This window comes from Cebidichthys violaceus, unplaced genomic scaffold (genome assembly GCF_023349555.1).
Source record: "Cebidichthys violaceus isolate CVI_PGR_0920_01 unplaced genomic scaffold, fCebVio1.0.p SCAF_12, whole genome shotgun sequence".
NCBI classification, from domain to species: domain Eukaryota; kingdom Metazoa; phylum Chordata; class Actinopteri; order Perciformes; family Stichaeidae; genus Cebidichthys; species Cebidichthys violaceus.
The window spans coordinates 7,184,436-7,201,372 of record NW_027176285.1 but is presented as its reverse complement, the minus strand read 5'-3'; the positions used below and the strand labels follow the sequence as shown (position 1 = coordinate 7,201,372).

The 16,937-nt window shown below is 41.3% G+C and overlaps 1 protein-coding gene across 1 annotated transcript in view; it reads left to right on the top strand.

The window, feature by feature from the left end:
• Window positions 1-11,178: 11,178 nt before the first annotated feature.
• Window positions 11,179-16,937, top strand: part of dcc (DCC netrin 1 receptor) — a 168,321-nt gene continuing 162,562 nt past the window's right edge. Inside the window, exons 1-2 of the mRNA XM_068705640.1 lie at window positions 11,179-11,215; window positions 11,870-12,238. Coding sequence (XP_068561741.1) covers window positions 11,179-11,215; window positions 11,870-12,238 — 406 coding nt within the window. The remainder of the gene's footprint in view (window positions 11,216-11,869; window positions 12,239-16,937) is intronic.

The following is a 16,937-nucleotide window of genomic DNA, read 5'->3' as shown; positions in this document are numbered from 1 at the left end:
CGGCGCAGGCAGGTCCTCTTTTATCCCAGCAGCAGTCTCCAACACAGAGAGCGCCGGCGCGATGTACCGGCTGCTTCTCAGCAGATATTAAAAAGCTTCGAGGTAAAAACCGCCGCAGCTGTTAGTGAAGGACGACGAGGCCGTGGCGAGTTTCTACGACCCAGCTTTCTGCAAGTACACTCGCACACTGAGTTAAAACACACAAACACACATTACACCAGCACACGCACTTTAATTCATTCATTTTAACGTTTCAGCCATGCATTATCTCTGTTTGACAATTGTTGGATTCTTGATTTGCCTACAAACGTTATACCATCTTTTCAAAATAAACTTCCGTCTTCACAGGTTTTTTGTAAAGATCGTGAAATACTTAAGTTTAGATAAAAGATGGTTGTTTCATACGATTTGTTTCTGTGTGATATCTACAAATTACAGTGCATTCATTTTTCGTGGGTATAACTGCAAACACTGTATGAAAACATCCTGCACTCTAGTCAGCCACCCCGACTTCCTGTTGATGTGTCACACTTTCTGGATTGGAAGAAACATTTCCGTACAAAAGAATCCAGCAGCGATAATATATTTGTTCCAAAAAACGCATTTGGCAAAATAATCAAACTGGAAACAAATGTATTATTTAGGAGGCGGGATTGGGAGAGTTCCATGTCGATACAAGAAATGTGGTCACAGGACTTTTTCTGTACTGCAGGAACCCTGGATGACGCCGTGGCGCTCTATAGCACACATACGACCGTACTGTTCAGATTAAACACGCAGCTGACGGACGGCCTCTGTTCATGTGCTCAGTGTAAAGTGCTTTCTGGGCTTTTATTCAGAGTGTAAACACTCTAAAGCAGTGATGTGTGAGCTTTGCAAAGAGAGAAAGAGATGCATTTACATGAATCATTTATGCAAGAGAGCCAGACAACGAGCGCTCATTTACATCCCACCGTGTGTGTGTGTGTGTGTGTGTGTGTGTGTGTGTGTGTGTGTGCGTGTGGTGTGTGTAAATAAGGTCAAATCTCAACATTTTACATTTATTCTCATTAAATCCAAACAGGTCAATGCACGCAAACAGTGAACTAGGTTAAAATCAATATGCTAACAAACACTAACACTTACACGTATGTAAATTTATGCACACACACACACACACACACACACACACACAGCTCTGGTTAGAAGGAGACTCACAGGATCGATATCATTGATCCCGGTTGGCCGTGAGATGCTGAAGGCCAACACTGTGAGGTAATCAGGGGTTGTAGCCGCACATTGGGGCGAGAAGAGAGAAAAGAGGAGGGAGACGGAGAGATGGAAGCTACTGATTAGAGCAAGAAACGAGGGAGGGAAGGATGCAAGTCAAGGAGGAGAGAGGGGAGCGAGAGAGAAAGAAAAAGAGGAAGGAGAGCTGAGAGGGTGAAAGAAATCAAAAGCTGGAAGGTACAGGTGGAGAGGACATGCAGGACACGGAGATGATGTGGAAGATGTGATTCAAGTTAATAACACTGCATTTATCTATCTGACTTACACTGAGTGCTTTTTAACCTTGTGGACACAACAGAAATTGCAAATATCACGCAAGTACAACGTTCACATATGCTGAACTACTTCAAGTGCAAGATTTAGGGGCAATGAGAGATCGGAGATACATTTTATTTTCAAATTATTTATCATCCACGAGTACCAATGTCTTAAGTCGGGTTCAAGCAGCGGTTTGGGTGCTCTATGCTAGATGAGCTGCAGAGGTCGGGTGGCGCATACAACAAGCACAAGAGGCAGCAATCATGGCAGAAATGATGGAGGGAGCAGAGAAAACAATGACAATCTCAATCGACAATACATCACTTCAAATGTTACGCTTCTACAGTTATTGGGGTATCTCACCCTGTACCTCACCTCACAGGCTGACATCATCAGCTCCTGCTGATATCAGAGGATGAATTACAACAAACAAGTTGGATTCAAATATGTTATAAAGTAAATACAAGAAAAGCTTACAGCAGCAAAATATTAGGTGTGGGAATTATCAGGCCTAATCTAATCATCTCGCTCTAGAATGCTTAGTTGTTCCTGCAATCACTTTTCAACAACAAGGCAGTTCAAACACAACAAGAAGGAGATATCAGATACATGAATGAGCCCTCTCTCCAGGCCTTCTCCCTGGTTCCTGTAGTCATTTAACAAAAGACACTGTCGCTGTATTTTGCTGTAGGCCTTTTCAGTTCTAGGTCTTTTAGATGTTCTAGTCCAAGTGCTTGTTCAGTTGGTCCAGCTCTAGGCCTTGTCTTGGTCTAGCTCCAGACCTTTATTTCTTATAATTGTAGTAATTGTTGTCCTCACATAGTCCTCGCCTTCTAGTTCGAGCTCTTTGCCTTCTAGTCAGCCTGGCTCTAGATCCGGTAGTCATTCTAGATCTAAGCCTTCTATTGTTCTAGCTCTCGGCTTTGTCACTGTTGCAGCTCTTTTGGCCTTCTACTCGTTCTAGTTCTAGGCCTTGCGGTAATGCTACACTGACCTTTTCACCAGGCTCTTGAGGTTTGGGGCAGTGTTCAGTCGGAGGCAGATTGGTGGACCATCAGACTGAGCTGCACGCTGCTGACCTTCCACCTCTGGAAATAGCTTCCAGCTGAAAGAGAGTTTCTCACTAACATGGATCCAATTTCTGTTTCCTTCTGCTCAGTTTGCTCAGACAAACATCGTCTCCGTAAGCCTTTTTCAAAAAGTAAGATATATTTGCTCTTTAGTTTTACTTTTGATACATTTGTACACATTTTTAAATATCCAGTTTTTCGCTTCATCATTATGTGGCGTTAAGGTTAGGTTGATGAGCGAAAACATGAATTTAAACGGTTTGAGCTTGAGGCTGCAACATGACAACATTTGAAAAGTGAAGGTGTCTGAATGCAACAAAGCAAAAAGCAGGAAAGGATAAAATGATAAAATGATAAAAGAGGAAAGGAGGGAAGATTAAAGGAATGCTGAAGACAGAGGGAGAGAGAGGGAATTAGTGGCTTTTAAATAAAAACCTAGAACATGAGCAGCCCTCCTCCCTCCAGAGCTGATATTTCTTTTCATCCTGATCTTTCCTTTCATCCTGCAGCTTTTAGCTGCTGTGTTTTATTTCTCCACTCTCAGTGGTTTTTCAGGAAGTGGATCTGTGATCAAAGACCATTAGAATTGCTCTGACACCGTTTTTCACTTCACACTGCAAATTGTATCCCTGATATGATCCTGCTGTGAGAACACCAAATCTCTCTCTGCATACTGTAACTCTGTCTATGATCACATTACACCCTGCCTAATCGGCCAGCTCGTATTGATTAGGGGTGATCATCGGCATTGTCTCAGTCACTCAGCGGCTAACGTCTGTAACTTTACACACATATTGCTCAAGTTATCTTTCAGACACAGTTTTTCACAGAAACAAGGAGGCTAGCAGGTTGATGGTTAGCTTTGATACCGTGCTCATGTCGTAACTGTTACGACACGAGCACGGTATCAAAGCTAACCAGGAGGTTGTTTGTATCTGGTGTTTTTTGTTAGTGAGATGTTACAAATTTCACAATTGATGTTATCGTTAGAAGAGCATGACATTAGCCACTTGGATTTGAGTTGATTCTATCATAAACAAGCTAAACTTAACCGAGTAGATTTCGTGGTTAAACCTAACCGAGTAGTTCTGTTGGCTAAACTTAACCAAGTAGGTTTTTTTTGCCTAACCCTAACCAAATACTTTTGATGGCTAAACCAAACAGATTAGATGTTTCTGTTTAAACCTAAGCAAGTGGTTTTGGTGGGTAAACAGTTTGGGAAACACTGGATTAAATGTTCATTTTTAAAAGGAAAATCTGAATGTAGTCATTTATACCCTTCAAAAAGTGATGGGCCCATTTTTTGCAACATTGCTTCAGAGTATCATGCATTCATGAATGCATTAATAATGAATCTAATAGTTAATATTTAAAGTAACAGTGCAGTGGAAATGGACACAATGTGGACCTGAGGTATCACTTCACAGTGTGTGTGTGTGTGTGTGTGTGTGTGTTTCAGTGACACGTATGACAGCTATTCCCTTTTCGCTTTGACACAAAGCTACTTTAAAATTGTCACTCGGGAATTTCTGTGTGTGTGTGTGTGTGTGTGTGTGTGTGTTTTGACAGCTTCTCCCACCTCGCCTCTTTGACAGTAAGCTACCTTGTTATTGTCATTCACTGATTGTGTGTGTGTGTGCGTCTGTATAATTGTCCTGCTGTTGACCGGTTGGTAATTGTGTCTGACAGCAGTAAAGGTCTCTGTTAACAACGTGCAGACCTGAACGCTTATTGGGGTTTTAACCTGCAAACACACACACACACGCACACACACACACAGCGAGTATGATCATATTTGTCTCAGGGGATGGAGTGTCACTGTTGTCTCCCAAAGCGTTTTGACAAGGACCAAATGGAAAACACAGTGTGTGTGTGTGTGTGTGTGTGTGTGTGTGTGTTAGTTTCCAACTAATCCCTTTCTTCTCCTTTCATTCAGTCTTCCTCCCTTTCTTTTGTGACACCTATTTATTTCTTCCTTTCTCTCTCAATCTGTTTTAACAATAATAAACCACAGAGTGCCAGATTTTATTTAAATAAGTCTGCAATAAGTATACAAAGACACTGATCAAAATAAAAAATACACATTTATTGATGAATCTATGATTTATATTCTATTTATTTGTTGATCTTTCTTAATCGCAGCACGATGTCTACTCACATGTGCTGTCAAGTGTGCCCCACGTGGAGCTGTAGAAATAAGAAATGTAAAAGATCTTTATCATTGTTCCAAAGCCTTCAAACATCTGCTGTTGTTAATTTAATTTACACACTAAAAACAAACAGGCTGCGATTGATGGTGGTGGCACACACACACCTACACACACACACACACACACACACACACACACACACACACACACACACACACACACACACTCAGAGTAATTAGCAGGAAACGCAACATGCTGAATGAGACTCTCCTAATTAAGACCAATTGGTGTTAATATCAGAGTGTGTGAAGTGTGTGTGTGCGTGTGTGTGTGTGTGTGTGTGTGTGTGTGTGTGTGTGTGTGTGTGTGTGTGTGTGTGTGTGTGTGCTTGTCTGAGCAGAACATTCAGATTCACAGAAAGTGATTTTTACTTTCAGTGTTTGGCAGGTTGTTTGTTTTTTAGAAGAGGTGTGACGCACCCTTATCGCTCAACAATACGTTCTGTTTTGTCCACTGAGAGGACTAAGAGCTCAACGTATCCTCGTACAGCTGTTCATATGATATCTTATGAAAAATCAGAACCTTTTATTTTTCGTTGGCATATTTCAAGCGACACAAGGGATAGGAAAAGTTAGGTATGTGACCGTATATCAACGTTGACTCCTGGGACACAAAACAAAACCTCCTCCCTTCCTCGCAGGTGGCAAATATTAAGATCTGTAATAATGAATGTATATAATCTAGATGGGAGTTTTCTGGGTGTTTGCACAGCTTCTCCACAGATTAACGTTATTTCATTCATCCATTTATAGTTGTATGCGACACAACAGAGAGACTGTTCCTATGAACAAAACACTGTGTTAACACCAGACGGCAACCTTAAAACTTGCATTCTCTCTAGTGTCCATCAGGGGGCGACTCCTCTGGTTGTATAGAAGTCTATGAGAAAATGACTCTACTTCTCTCTTGATATAGTACCTCAGTAAACATTGTAAACATGAGTTTATGGTCTCAATCTCTAGTTTCAAGTCTTCTTCAATACAGCATGATGTTCATTTAGTAAATTATGGTCCATTTAGAGTCAGATACACCATAAAGCAGGGGATGCTTTAGGGCGGGGCTACCTTGTGATTGACAGGTCGTATACAGCGTTGCTGCGCCACTCCTCCATATTCCAAATATGGTAACTTCCGTTTAGTTTATCAGTTGCAAAATGACAACATGGTGACGGCCGTAATCCAAGATGGCAACGGTAAAATCGATAAACTGGAGGCTTCAAAACTGCAGTACACAAACCAATGGGTGACTAAGTTCACTTCTTATACAGTATATGTGGGTAACACAGTTCTGTGTAGTCTGTTTGGGGTGAAGAAGACAAAAGGCACGTCATGCTGGTTAATGATATGACAACAGATGTGACTTCAGTGGCAACCGAACTGTTGCGAACTTTGCAGACGTTTGTTTGCCGTCGCGAGCATCAGACCGTGAAGCATCGTCCAACTGGCGCAAATATCGCTGTTCCAACCTTTTTTTTTTTTTTACATTGAGATCAAAATGAAATTTAGAAAATAGCGATAGACACTTTTATATCGCTTGATGATATGTATTGTCATAGCGCCCAACCCTGTTCCTCAATTTTGGAAAAAAAAACACTCAACCAATCAGAGCTGCGATGGACACATCATTTTTTTCTATATGGGAGAAAAAATAGCGACATTGTGTTTGACCAACATGACAAATGTTAACTGCTCGTTCTGCTCCTGGCGATCGCTAACCCAGCTTCTGTGTCTGTCCATGATGGATGGAAGGATACGTCAGTCGCTGCTGATTGGTTTATGTGTGCGTGTGTGTATGTGTGTGAGCTCAGCTGTGAGATTGTCAAGGGGATTATCAGAGTTATAGTTCAATGAGACACAAAGGGTGGACGGCAGGTGAGACTTGTTAATGAAGGCTTAATGCTAAACACACACACACACACACACACACACACACACACACACACACACACAGTGGTGTTGTCCAGCTGGTGTCAGAGCTCACTGCAGATGGGACAAACTGTGTGTGTTTATATGAATATGTGATGATTCCAGCATTCGTCAGTGAATGCTGCTGAATATTCCTTAGATACGTTTTTTTTTGCATGTTGGGGATTCATTTCCTGTCTAGTAGTTTACATAGGTTCGATTGTGGCTCAGTGGAGAGCAGGTTGTCCTCAATCAGGAGATTGCCGGTTTGATCCCCTGCTCTGCTTGTCCATGTCGAATATTTGGGTATAAATGGACAGGTGGCACCTTGCATGGTAGCCCCTGCCATCAGTGAATGAATGGGTGTGAATGGGGGATTGGTGACATGTAGTGTTAAAGCTCTTTGAGTGGTTGAAAGCCTAGAAAAGCGCTCTACAAGTACAGTCCATTTACCATGGTGCCTCTGTGATGGATTTTTAGTTTTCTGGATATGTCCCTCCTTCCCCTTCTTTTTTTCCCTCATAGTTTCTGTTCCTTCCTGTTTCCTCTTCTTAGTCAAGATGATTCTGGCAGCCCGCAGACTCTAAACACACTTACACACACACATACACACACACACACACACACACACACACACACACACACACACAGTTTTTGGACGCCGTCCAGAGTCTTAATGCAGTCTGCTTTTCAGACACTCACCCGTGGTGTCAGCCACTGTGAGAGCGTGCATGTGTTCAGATGGTCTTGGCTGTTGTCCACCTCGCTGTCACCAACTCTCATCTAATCAGTTAAAGTCCTGAATGGCTCTATATCCCTCTACGTCTCTACCTACCTAGCCCTATCTCGCTCGCTCAGCTGACTCCAACGTAAACCCAACTGACACAGTATAGAGATCGGAAAAAAATGTGCTTAAGGAGGAGGTTGAGGCAGACAGACAAACAAAGGACTTTCACCTAGAAGGCCGCTGCTTGTGTCGACTGTGAAACCAAGTCAACGTTGGCTTACTCTACCCAGACGCCAACCTCCGTTTCTACAAGGTGAAGCCAGTGCAGAAGTGTCTTAAATGTGCATTCTCTCTAGTGTCCATCAGGGGGCGACTCCTCTGGTCGTATAGAAGTCTATGAGAAAATTCTCTACTTCCCACCTGATTTATTAGCCATATAGATTTATTGGCCAAAATACCAAACTCAAAGATCAAAACTGTAGTCCACAAACCAATGGGTGACATGACGACAGCACTTTTCATATACAATCTATGATTTTACCGTACCTCTGTTACGTAACTTATGTGCTTAACGTAATAAGTTACGTAATAGACAAACTCATTTTAGCCAGCAAACATACTCACTTGAAGCCAAACCACAAAGTGTTTTTTTTTTTTGTAAGTAAACATAAAAACTAAGTATGGAACTTTATTTTGAAAAGAGACTATGCATGTAATGTCCCTGATACGTCCAAAGCTGATGCTAGAGAGGTATGTACAGCGCCATAGTTTAAAGAGTAGCTGTATTTGTGTTGGGAGTTGGGAGTGAGAAGGTGTTGCCCTAGGACTGTTATAGACCAGTTCTGACTGTGCTCGGTGTCTTTTGGATGTGGTCTTTTATTTTTGAAAATGTATTTATGCATGTTAGGCTTGGGGAAGGGTTTCATGGTCTGTTTTGGTTTGGACCCACATAATCTGCTATCCCTGAAAAAGTCTTAAAATATAAAGCTTTTCACGTTACTGTCTTCTATGATGCCTGTGGTAGTTTCTTGGAAAGAACGATGTAGTTATACATTTTTAAATTTCACATCAACAATGGGGAAACTACGAATTTCCCTCGAAAACTCAATTAAAACCCGAGCACATATCATTTTATAATGCATGGATTATTATAAACACACATGTACATGTTGAATCGCTTGGCTGTTGACTGTTCACAGTTCTGCATTCTCAGCTGCTGTAATCTGACTAAAACACTGTCTGGGTTGAATTAATCATTTAGACATGTACTGTATGTAGCTAGTGTCCCACACAAACACATCGTCCTTTCCTGGAAATCTGAATTTATTCAGTAGTCCAAAAAATATGGAAGTTTAGATCAGCTCGATGTTACAGGTGAAATATGAAGAAACAATGACCACGAGGCAGTGAGGAGAGAGGAGAGACGGAGAGAGAGCAGACAGAGAGTGATAGCATCAAACTGCAGGACAACGAGGACAAGGACACATTGATGAACTGACTGTGTGTGTGTGTGTGTGTGTGTGTGTGTGTGTGTGTGTGTGTGTGTGTGTGTGTGTGTGACTGGTGGGGGTGAGTACAGATAGAGCTGTCAAGATGGTGATTTACTGATAGAGAGAGAGGGGGAGGACCGCTGAAGGGGAATCAATAAGAAGGAAACCGTGAAGGAAAAGAAAGAGAGAGAGAGAAACTGGAGAAAGGAGAGGAGGGACACAGAAGGTAGGGGAGAAGGGTGGACAGAACGGAAGCAAGGAAGGAAAGGGTAGGGAAGGAGAGGAGGAAGGGGAGGAAGATGGACAGAGGGCAGCAAGGAAGGGAGGGTAGGGTAGGACAATTGGAAGGTAAGGAATAAGGAAACAAAAGGAAGACGGGCGAAAAAAAGAAGCTGTAAATAATGAAGGAAAAGTAATGGAGGAAGGTGTCCAGTTCACGGTATTGTTAAGATTTCCTAGTTCTCACTCTGCTTAACTGCTCTGGTTACAGTTGAGGACACTCAGGACATGTACTGTCCTGTAATCCTTTGTTTCAGACAAGCTTTATTTATTTGTGGAAATTTTTCAGCCAGAAATATACAAATAGTCATATAATACATTAAAGGATGTATTAATTGTCCACCAGAATTAGTAGTTATGTAGTTTTGAAACAGCATTCAGACCTTCATGTTGGGAAATAAAATGTTTTACCTTTAGTATGGGTGGTGGTCTCCACAGCAGATCCAACATGTAGAGACGGGAGAGTCGTGTTCCTCTGTCATGCATGTATTATAATTATTATTATGTATTATTAACTTTTTAATATGTTAATTATAGGGACAGAGTAACTGTGTAAGTGAATAACTTTATCCATTCCTTCCTCAATACAGCATGATGTTCATTTAGTAAATTTTGGTCCATTTAGAGTCAAACAGACCATAAAGCAGGGGATGTTTTAGGGCGGGCTTACTGTGATTGACAGGTCCTTGCTGCTACCAGAGCCGTATACGACGTCTCTACATCACTCCTCAGCAGTCCTAATACTTCTGTTCACTGGTTGCAAAAAGCCAAGATGACAGCGGCCAAATCGCCAAACACGAGGCTTCACAACGGCAGTCCACAAACCAATGGCTGAAATCACGATGACTACGTCCACTTCTTATATAAAGTCTATGGTTCGGGTCATGTTGCTGCGTGTCTGTCCACGGGTAATCTCGGACCCATCAGTCTAATATTTTTGCTGAAGGACCTCAGATTTAGTAACGGTTTATTTCAGACAATTACACATTTCAATATTTTGATCTCCTTTTTGCTACGTCCTCTATGGACCAGCCTCCTCTGATAAGCACTTGTTTATTTCCACAGGACACTTGTAGAACTCATAACTAAGCATTTAGGTAAACAGATAAAATATGAAAACCCCCCAAAATGAAAATGAACTAGAGACATTTAGAGGAGAGGGAGTTGTTAGGAAGAGGACTTATCTCTAAAGTCCTGCCTCCAGCCCTGTGCTTATCGATACTGGTTCTTCTTCAATCAATGTGTTTTGTCCTACTATTACAGCAAGACAAGAAGCTCTGATGAATTGCTTTTATGTTGAGCGTTCTCAATTTGTTTGCTTTCCCCCCAGTTGGGAACAGATCCAGAGGCGTTTTTTTTTTTTTAGACCTGATGTTCGTCTGATCAGAGTTTTCCTGCAGGAGAGACTGAAGCTGTGAAGGTTTAAAAGCAAAGTAGTAGAATCAAAAAAAAAGAAAAAGAGCATCTGCTGCCCTTCAAAGTCAACTTTGTGACGGGACTCCAGTTTGTTCTCAGCCTCTGTTCAGACTTTCCAGGAAACACGCAGACGCCGAACGGAGGCTTTGACCGAAACAAACTGCCTCTCTGATCAGGATGAAAGACTGTTTTAGCATCAAAGACACGAGGAGAGGCTGCTGGCGTCTGAGCCTGTCATAAGATTATACCAAATATAAAATCATAAAAACAAAGAATACAGCAGGCTGATGTGGCTTTGGAAGAGACGGTGAGCTATCCTGCAGAGCAAAGCACCACCGGTCAGAGGTTAAACTCAAACGTGCTTTCTGCTGTGAAGAAACGCATCTGACAAAACTAATTACGGATATGAATAAATAGATCAGCCCCAAACATGAATAAATGAATAAGTAGATTAAAGCATGAGAATATAAACACAACTTCTAGTCCTTCTATGCCTGCTGCTGTTGCAAAAAAATAAAATGGTTTTGACACTAACATCGTGCAGAGAGAGGCATTATGGGTTATGGGTTTGATTTCACACCTGGAGCCAGATGTGGGTCCGACCAACCGGAAAACGGCTCGATTGTCTGCGAGTTGTGAAATATTCTCATCCATGTGGGGAAAGATGAGCAAATGAAAAGGCTTGTATTTCACCCAGCGTCTGTTAGCTAAACTCCACTGTAGTGGCTAGTTGCTAACGATGTCTTCTTGTTGTTTGGTGCTGACCAGCTGGGCTACCTTTCACAATGCACATGGTCATATCATCGATCGTTATGATAAAATATAAATATGTATTCATAAAGTAGACGCTTTATGTTCATATGAAGCCTGAGGCAGGACGTGGTGTCTGCAGTAAAGTAACTCATGAAGAAACAGCCTTGTTGTGGGGCCTCTGACCCCCCCCGCAGGCCTTGGACCCTGAATCAGATGTCCGTTTTGCCCGAATGTATTGATCGGTTTTGATCCCGCGTGAGATGAGATGTTTCTTCACCTTCATACTTACTGATTTATTTATTTATATGATTTATTGTATCATATTTTCAGTATAGCACATCCCTGTTATGAACCTGTGTTTGCCTCCAGCTTTGTTGTCAGTTTATATAATGGAGAGTATTTGCATCAATAAATAACTTTATATTCATTTTGGGGATGTTATGATTTCTTTGTGCCTCCATCTAACCCCTCTTCTTCTCTTCTCCTCTTCTAGCCTCAGACGCCTACTCATCTTCCTCCCCCTCCTCCTCCTCCTCGCCAGGTCTCGGAGGCTTCGTGGACTTCACTTTCAGCCAAGAGCCTCAGGACACCGTGACGGTGCGAGGTGGCGTGCTGCAGCTCGACTGCCAGGCGCAGTCCGACGCAGCGGCGGGACCCCCCGCCATCACATGGCGTAAGGACGGTGTGCTGCTGAGCACAGTGGTGGACGAGCGGCGGCAGCAGCTAGCTAACGGCTCGCTGCTGGTGCAGAACGTCGTGCACTCACGGCACCACCGACCCGATGAGGGCGCATACCAGTGCCTCGCCACACTGGACGGACTGGGTAGCATCGTTAGCCGGACCGCCAAGGTCACTGTGGCCGGTAGGTTGCAGCACTAGAACACATAATTATATTATCTTAATAGTACATGCAGGAAGCTATTCTCTGATTTATAGTTTTAGCACAACTTTCAGAACTTTGATCTTATTAAAGTGTCTACGTGACATAAATTACCCCTTTAAATCTGAACCTACTCTTAAAATACTAATAAACTCCACCTCTTCACATATCAGTTGTGGTGTCCCACAGGGCTCAATTTTAGGTCTACATCTTTTCTGGATGAAGTAGTTTGCTACCACAATTGGCTTTACAATGCAAAAATATGATCTGGGACAATAAACTGAACACAAGGTCCACATAAAGGTCCCAGGTGGCAACCCCCGGTTCTGTAAAGTGATTGCGGGTGCCTTAAACCAGCATAAACCTAAGGGCCATCATTGGAGATTCCTGTGGTTGCTAAAATAAGTCTGATCGTATGGAAGCCTATGAGAAAACGTCATTGTTACCTCAGTAAACATTATAAACATGAGGTTATGGTCATGGTCTTCCAAAACATATAGTTTGTAGTTGGTGACGTCACAACCACTACGTCCACTTCTTTTTATACAGAATATGGTTTTTCCTAACATGGTCTCCTAACAAGAGGAGGGGAGGGGAGTAGGAAAGGAGATTCCCCTCTTCATATTAATGTTGCCATGACACCTTGACCTGTCCTTGGCATTTACCATGGCAACACATACACACACACACACACACACACACACACACACACACATTTGATATTGCTCAGCTTCCTCCATTAATTTTACTGTCTATATTTATTTAATAGAACTAAAGTAATTCACCTGTAATGCAATTTAGTAAGTGGAGTGTGGCTTAAGATCAATACTGTTTATGGAAGACATTAATACAGAGAGAGCCACAGAGGCTTAAGTGCATCACCAACAGTGTGCACCGTCTACACTGGAGGACAATATGACAGCTCAGAGTTTAATGGATTTAAAATTTATATTTAATTTGCAAAAAAAAAAACAAAAAACTAATTGCTGTAAATTTACGGTGGATTTTCAACGGTATCTTACAGTATTTCATAATAACTGTAACATACAGTTAAATGTTTATCCATTGCATGTAAATGAACAGTTAATACCGTAAATTAACAGTTAATGCCGTCAATTAACAATAACAGCAGACTACCGTAACAGCATGATACAGAATTTTTTGTGAACAGGTGGATACAAGCTTCTCTGTACAAGTTCAGTGAATCTCAATCCATCTACATCGTACTGTCTATTGTAGGTTAATGTGTCTGTAATGACGATAGAATATTTTTATTATTCAAACTGTTCATTGCCTAAAAGTCATTTTTGAGTGACAAGACGTGACCGACTGCTCCTGAACGTTACTCTGGACATCACAGCTTCAGTTCATCCTTCTGAGCAACAGCCATGAGATCAACCGAGGAGCCGAGGTAATCATCCGAAATTCAAAGCCTCCATTATTGTTTTGTCTTCATGATTATTGAACTGTTAACATCTCAGATAATGTGTCACTTGGTCTGTTTCATTACATTAGGTTGCTAATCTTGGCGGAGCTAGCTCTGTGACATTAGCTAGCTTGAGCTCAAGTAGCCTTAGAAAGGTTAGCGAGCTAACAGCATCGCATGTTAAGATAACATAAATAAAATTAATCACCAATTACAGTGTTAAGATGTAAAGTTACACCCAAAGCTTCTTTTAAGTGTGTTTATGCTGGATGTCATAGAACTTTCCAGAAGTTCAGAACATTGTGTTTCAAATTTTTTATTTTGTTTGTTTACAGTCACTCGTCATCAGAGGTGGAGGATACCAGCCAGATGCTGCAGTCAAGTCCTCTTTAATGTTTTCATTCATGAGTGAGTTCATGCAGTTCAAAATAACTATACATGTGTATAAGACTTGTTAACAAGCTAGACTGTGATGCAGTTCTATTACACTGTTCTTAATACTATTTTAATTAAATGTTACACTGTTGATGAGTTTAGTTAAGCTGGTCATTAACGATTTTATTAGTTTATTAGTTTTCTTCTAAACATGCAGTACATTGTGAGTTTTGTGATGTACAAACGTCCCTTTATTATTTGAGAACAAGTAATAAACTGCAACAGTTATATATTGAATGTCTATTGTGATTCTTTTATTTATTGGTAATTAAATGCAAAAGTATTGGGTTGTATTACCCTTTGTAAATAAACAGTAACATTCTGGCATATACCGTAAAATCACGGTAAAAACCCAGTTATCCTATTATCACATACCGTAATCCAGTATACGGTAAAATACCGTAGAAGTAAATTACAATAGTGCACCGTAAAAAAAATAGTAAATTACTGGCATTCCTGCTGCCAGTAAGTTACCGTTAATTTACGGTGAAATAATTTAGAGTATGTATATATATATATATATATATATATATATATATATATATATAGCGTAAAAAAAAAACCTGAGATGCATTGTCAACATTGTCAGCTATCAACAGACTTATCATGAACATTATTATTACCAAATAACAATTAGATTTTAGTTTTGGCTATATTTATTTTCTCTAACTTAGTAATAGCAACTCAACATCAACATTCCTTCTCAGCTCTATAGATATTGATAAAGATCAGAGCAAAGATGAAATGGCATACACACATTAGCATTAATAGAAAATTGTCTGCGTCAGGCGGAGACCTTGTATGTCCAAAACTGTTATTTTTAGAGCTGCATACCTCTCTCCCTGTCCAAGTCCAAGTCCCCGGAATCGAGGGGGGCTGCAAAGCCGAGAGCCTCCTTCACCCCGGGCCTTTCTGAGTCGACCAAGAGCCAGTGGTCGCTGTGCTGTGTAGAGAAAATACGCCCGGCAAGAGCCATCCGGCGCCAGAAGAGGTCCCAAAAAAGGGGTCCACCCAAACCAAGCAGCCGTCTCTGACAGAACTAATAAAGATAAATTAACATTTGGTTAATTTTGAAAGTGAGGGAAACTCTCTCTCAGACAAAGTCGGACGTAAATCAGAAGTTATTCTTTTAACTGTGTGTTCAGTATGATCATTTATCCTGACTGATGTTAGCATTATTCAGACAAGCTGCAGACATTAAACGGGAGGTCAGAGAGTTTGTCATTCAGACTCACTCAATTCTGTTTGGTTGGCTGATGGAAAGAAAAATGATGTCCTCACCAACATGCTGATTACTTCTGAGACTCTGATAACGAGGTTCTGGATAACACACACACACACACACACACACACACACACACACACACACACTTATACACTCTTTGTCACAGTGTGTGTATTGGCTGGTCGTGTCTTTAGCTCACTCAGCTCTTTGTGTTCGAGGGTTTTTGGTCTCTGGAGTGACTCTTGTGCTTCCAGTCAGTTAGAGCGATTAAAGAGACTGGAGACCAGCAGCTACAGCTCACAGGGAGGTGAGAGAGTATATGTGTGTGTGTGTGTGAGGTGAGGTGAGGTGTCTGTGGTTTAGGGATTTACCACTCCTACCATAATTTAATGCTTCTCCATTGCAAGAAATAGAAGGGATGGTTTGGGTGTTTTGAGGTACTTTATCCATGGTCAAGCTATAACCTACAGTACTTCATTCAATACCCATCCTGTGAATGGAAGCGCATAACGCCCGCTGTCCGGTTCCCCCCCCAGGTAACACTGTTAGCTCTATCAGAACTGTTTGCACATCTTGCAGTGATTGGCTTTGAGCAAATCAGTCTTTTGTTCTAGAACACAAAAAATTATCGATTGGAGGCATTGTTCGACTGGAGACGTTTTTGGCACTGGGTGATTTTGGTAGATAGTTAAAGGTATAGATTAACAATACACAGCCTGTTACTATGAATCCCACCGCTTTTCTTGGCAAGACCCGCCCCACGAAGCATTCAAGCGCCAGGATTGGCCATGCTCGCTAAAGGAACCAGTAACCTGGTTTGTTCAAGTACTACAGTTTTCAGCCAGTATCCAAACCTGAGCTAAATCATGTGTGTTTTAAATTTAAACACACGCACACTCACACAAATAATTCACCCAGATCCCAGTATTACATTAAAATATGAATCAGTTCTGATTGCATGCCATTCCTTACACGCACACACACACACACACACACATACACATTACAAGGCAAAATGGTAATGAACAGCAGAAGCTTAAAAATTCAATTAGCAGCCTGACTGTGTGTGTGTATGTGTGTTCAGATACGACTGTAAACTGGGAATTAATTAGAAACACTGAACACTCAGATTTATATATATATATATATATATATATATATATAGAGAGAGAGAGAGAGAGAGAGAGAGAGAGAGAGAGAGAGAGAAAGGATGTCAGACTGATGAGAGAAGAAACAGGAAAAATAAAGAGAGAGAAGCAGAGCAGGGTGAGCGAGAGACTATTGAAGAAAGAGCAGAGAGAGAGAGAGAGAACAAAGAGGCTACAGATGAAGAATGAGAGACAGAGTGAGAAGGAGAAAAGAAAGAAATTGAAATAATTCACAGACTGAACAATTAGTTCAATGCAATACGAAGATAAGATTGGGAGGATAAAGAAGAGGCACATAGAGAGAGAGAGCGTGAGATAGACTGGCAGAATGTACGGACAAGTCAATGTAAACATTTCTTCATATATCTTCAATTCAACACAGACACATCTCCTTCAGTCATTGATAAAATGATAAGGAAAGCCCAAAACAACAATTCAATCAAGTGT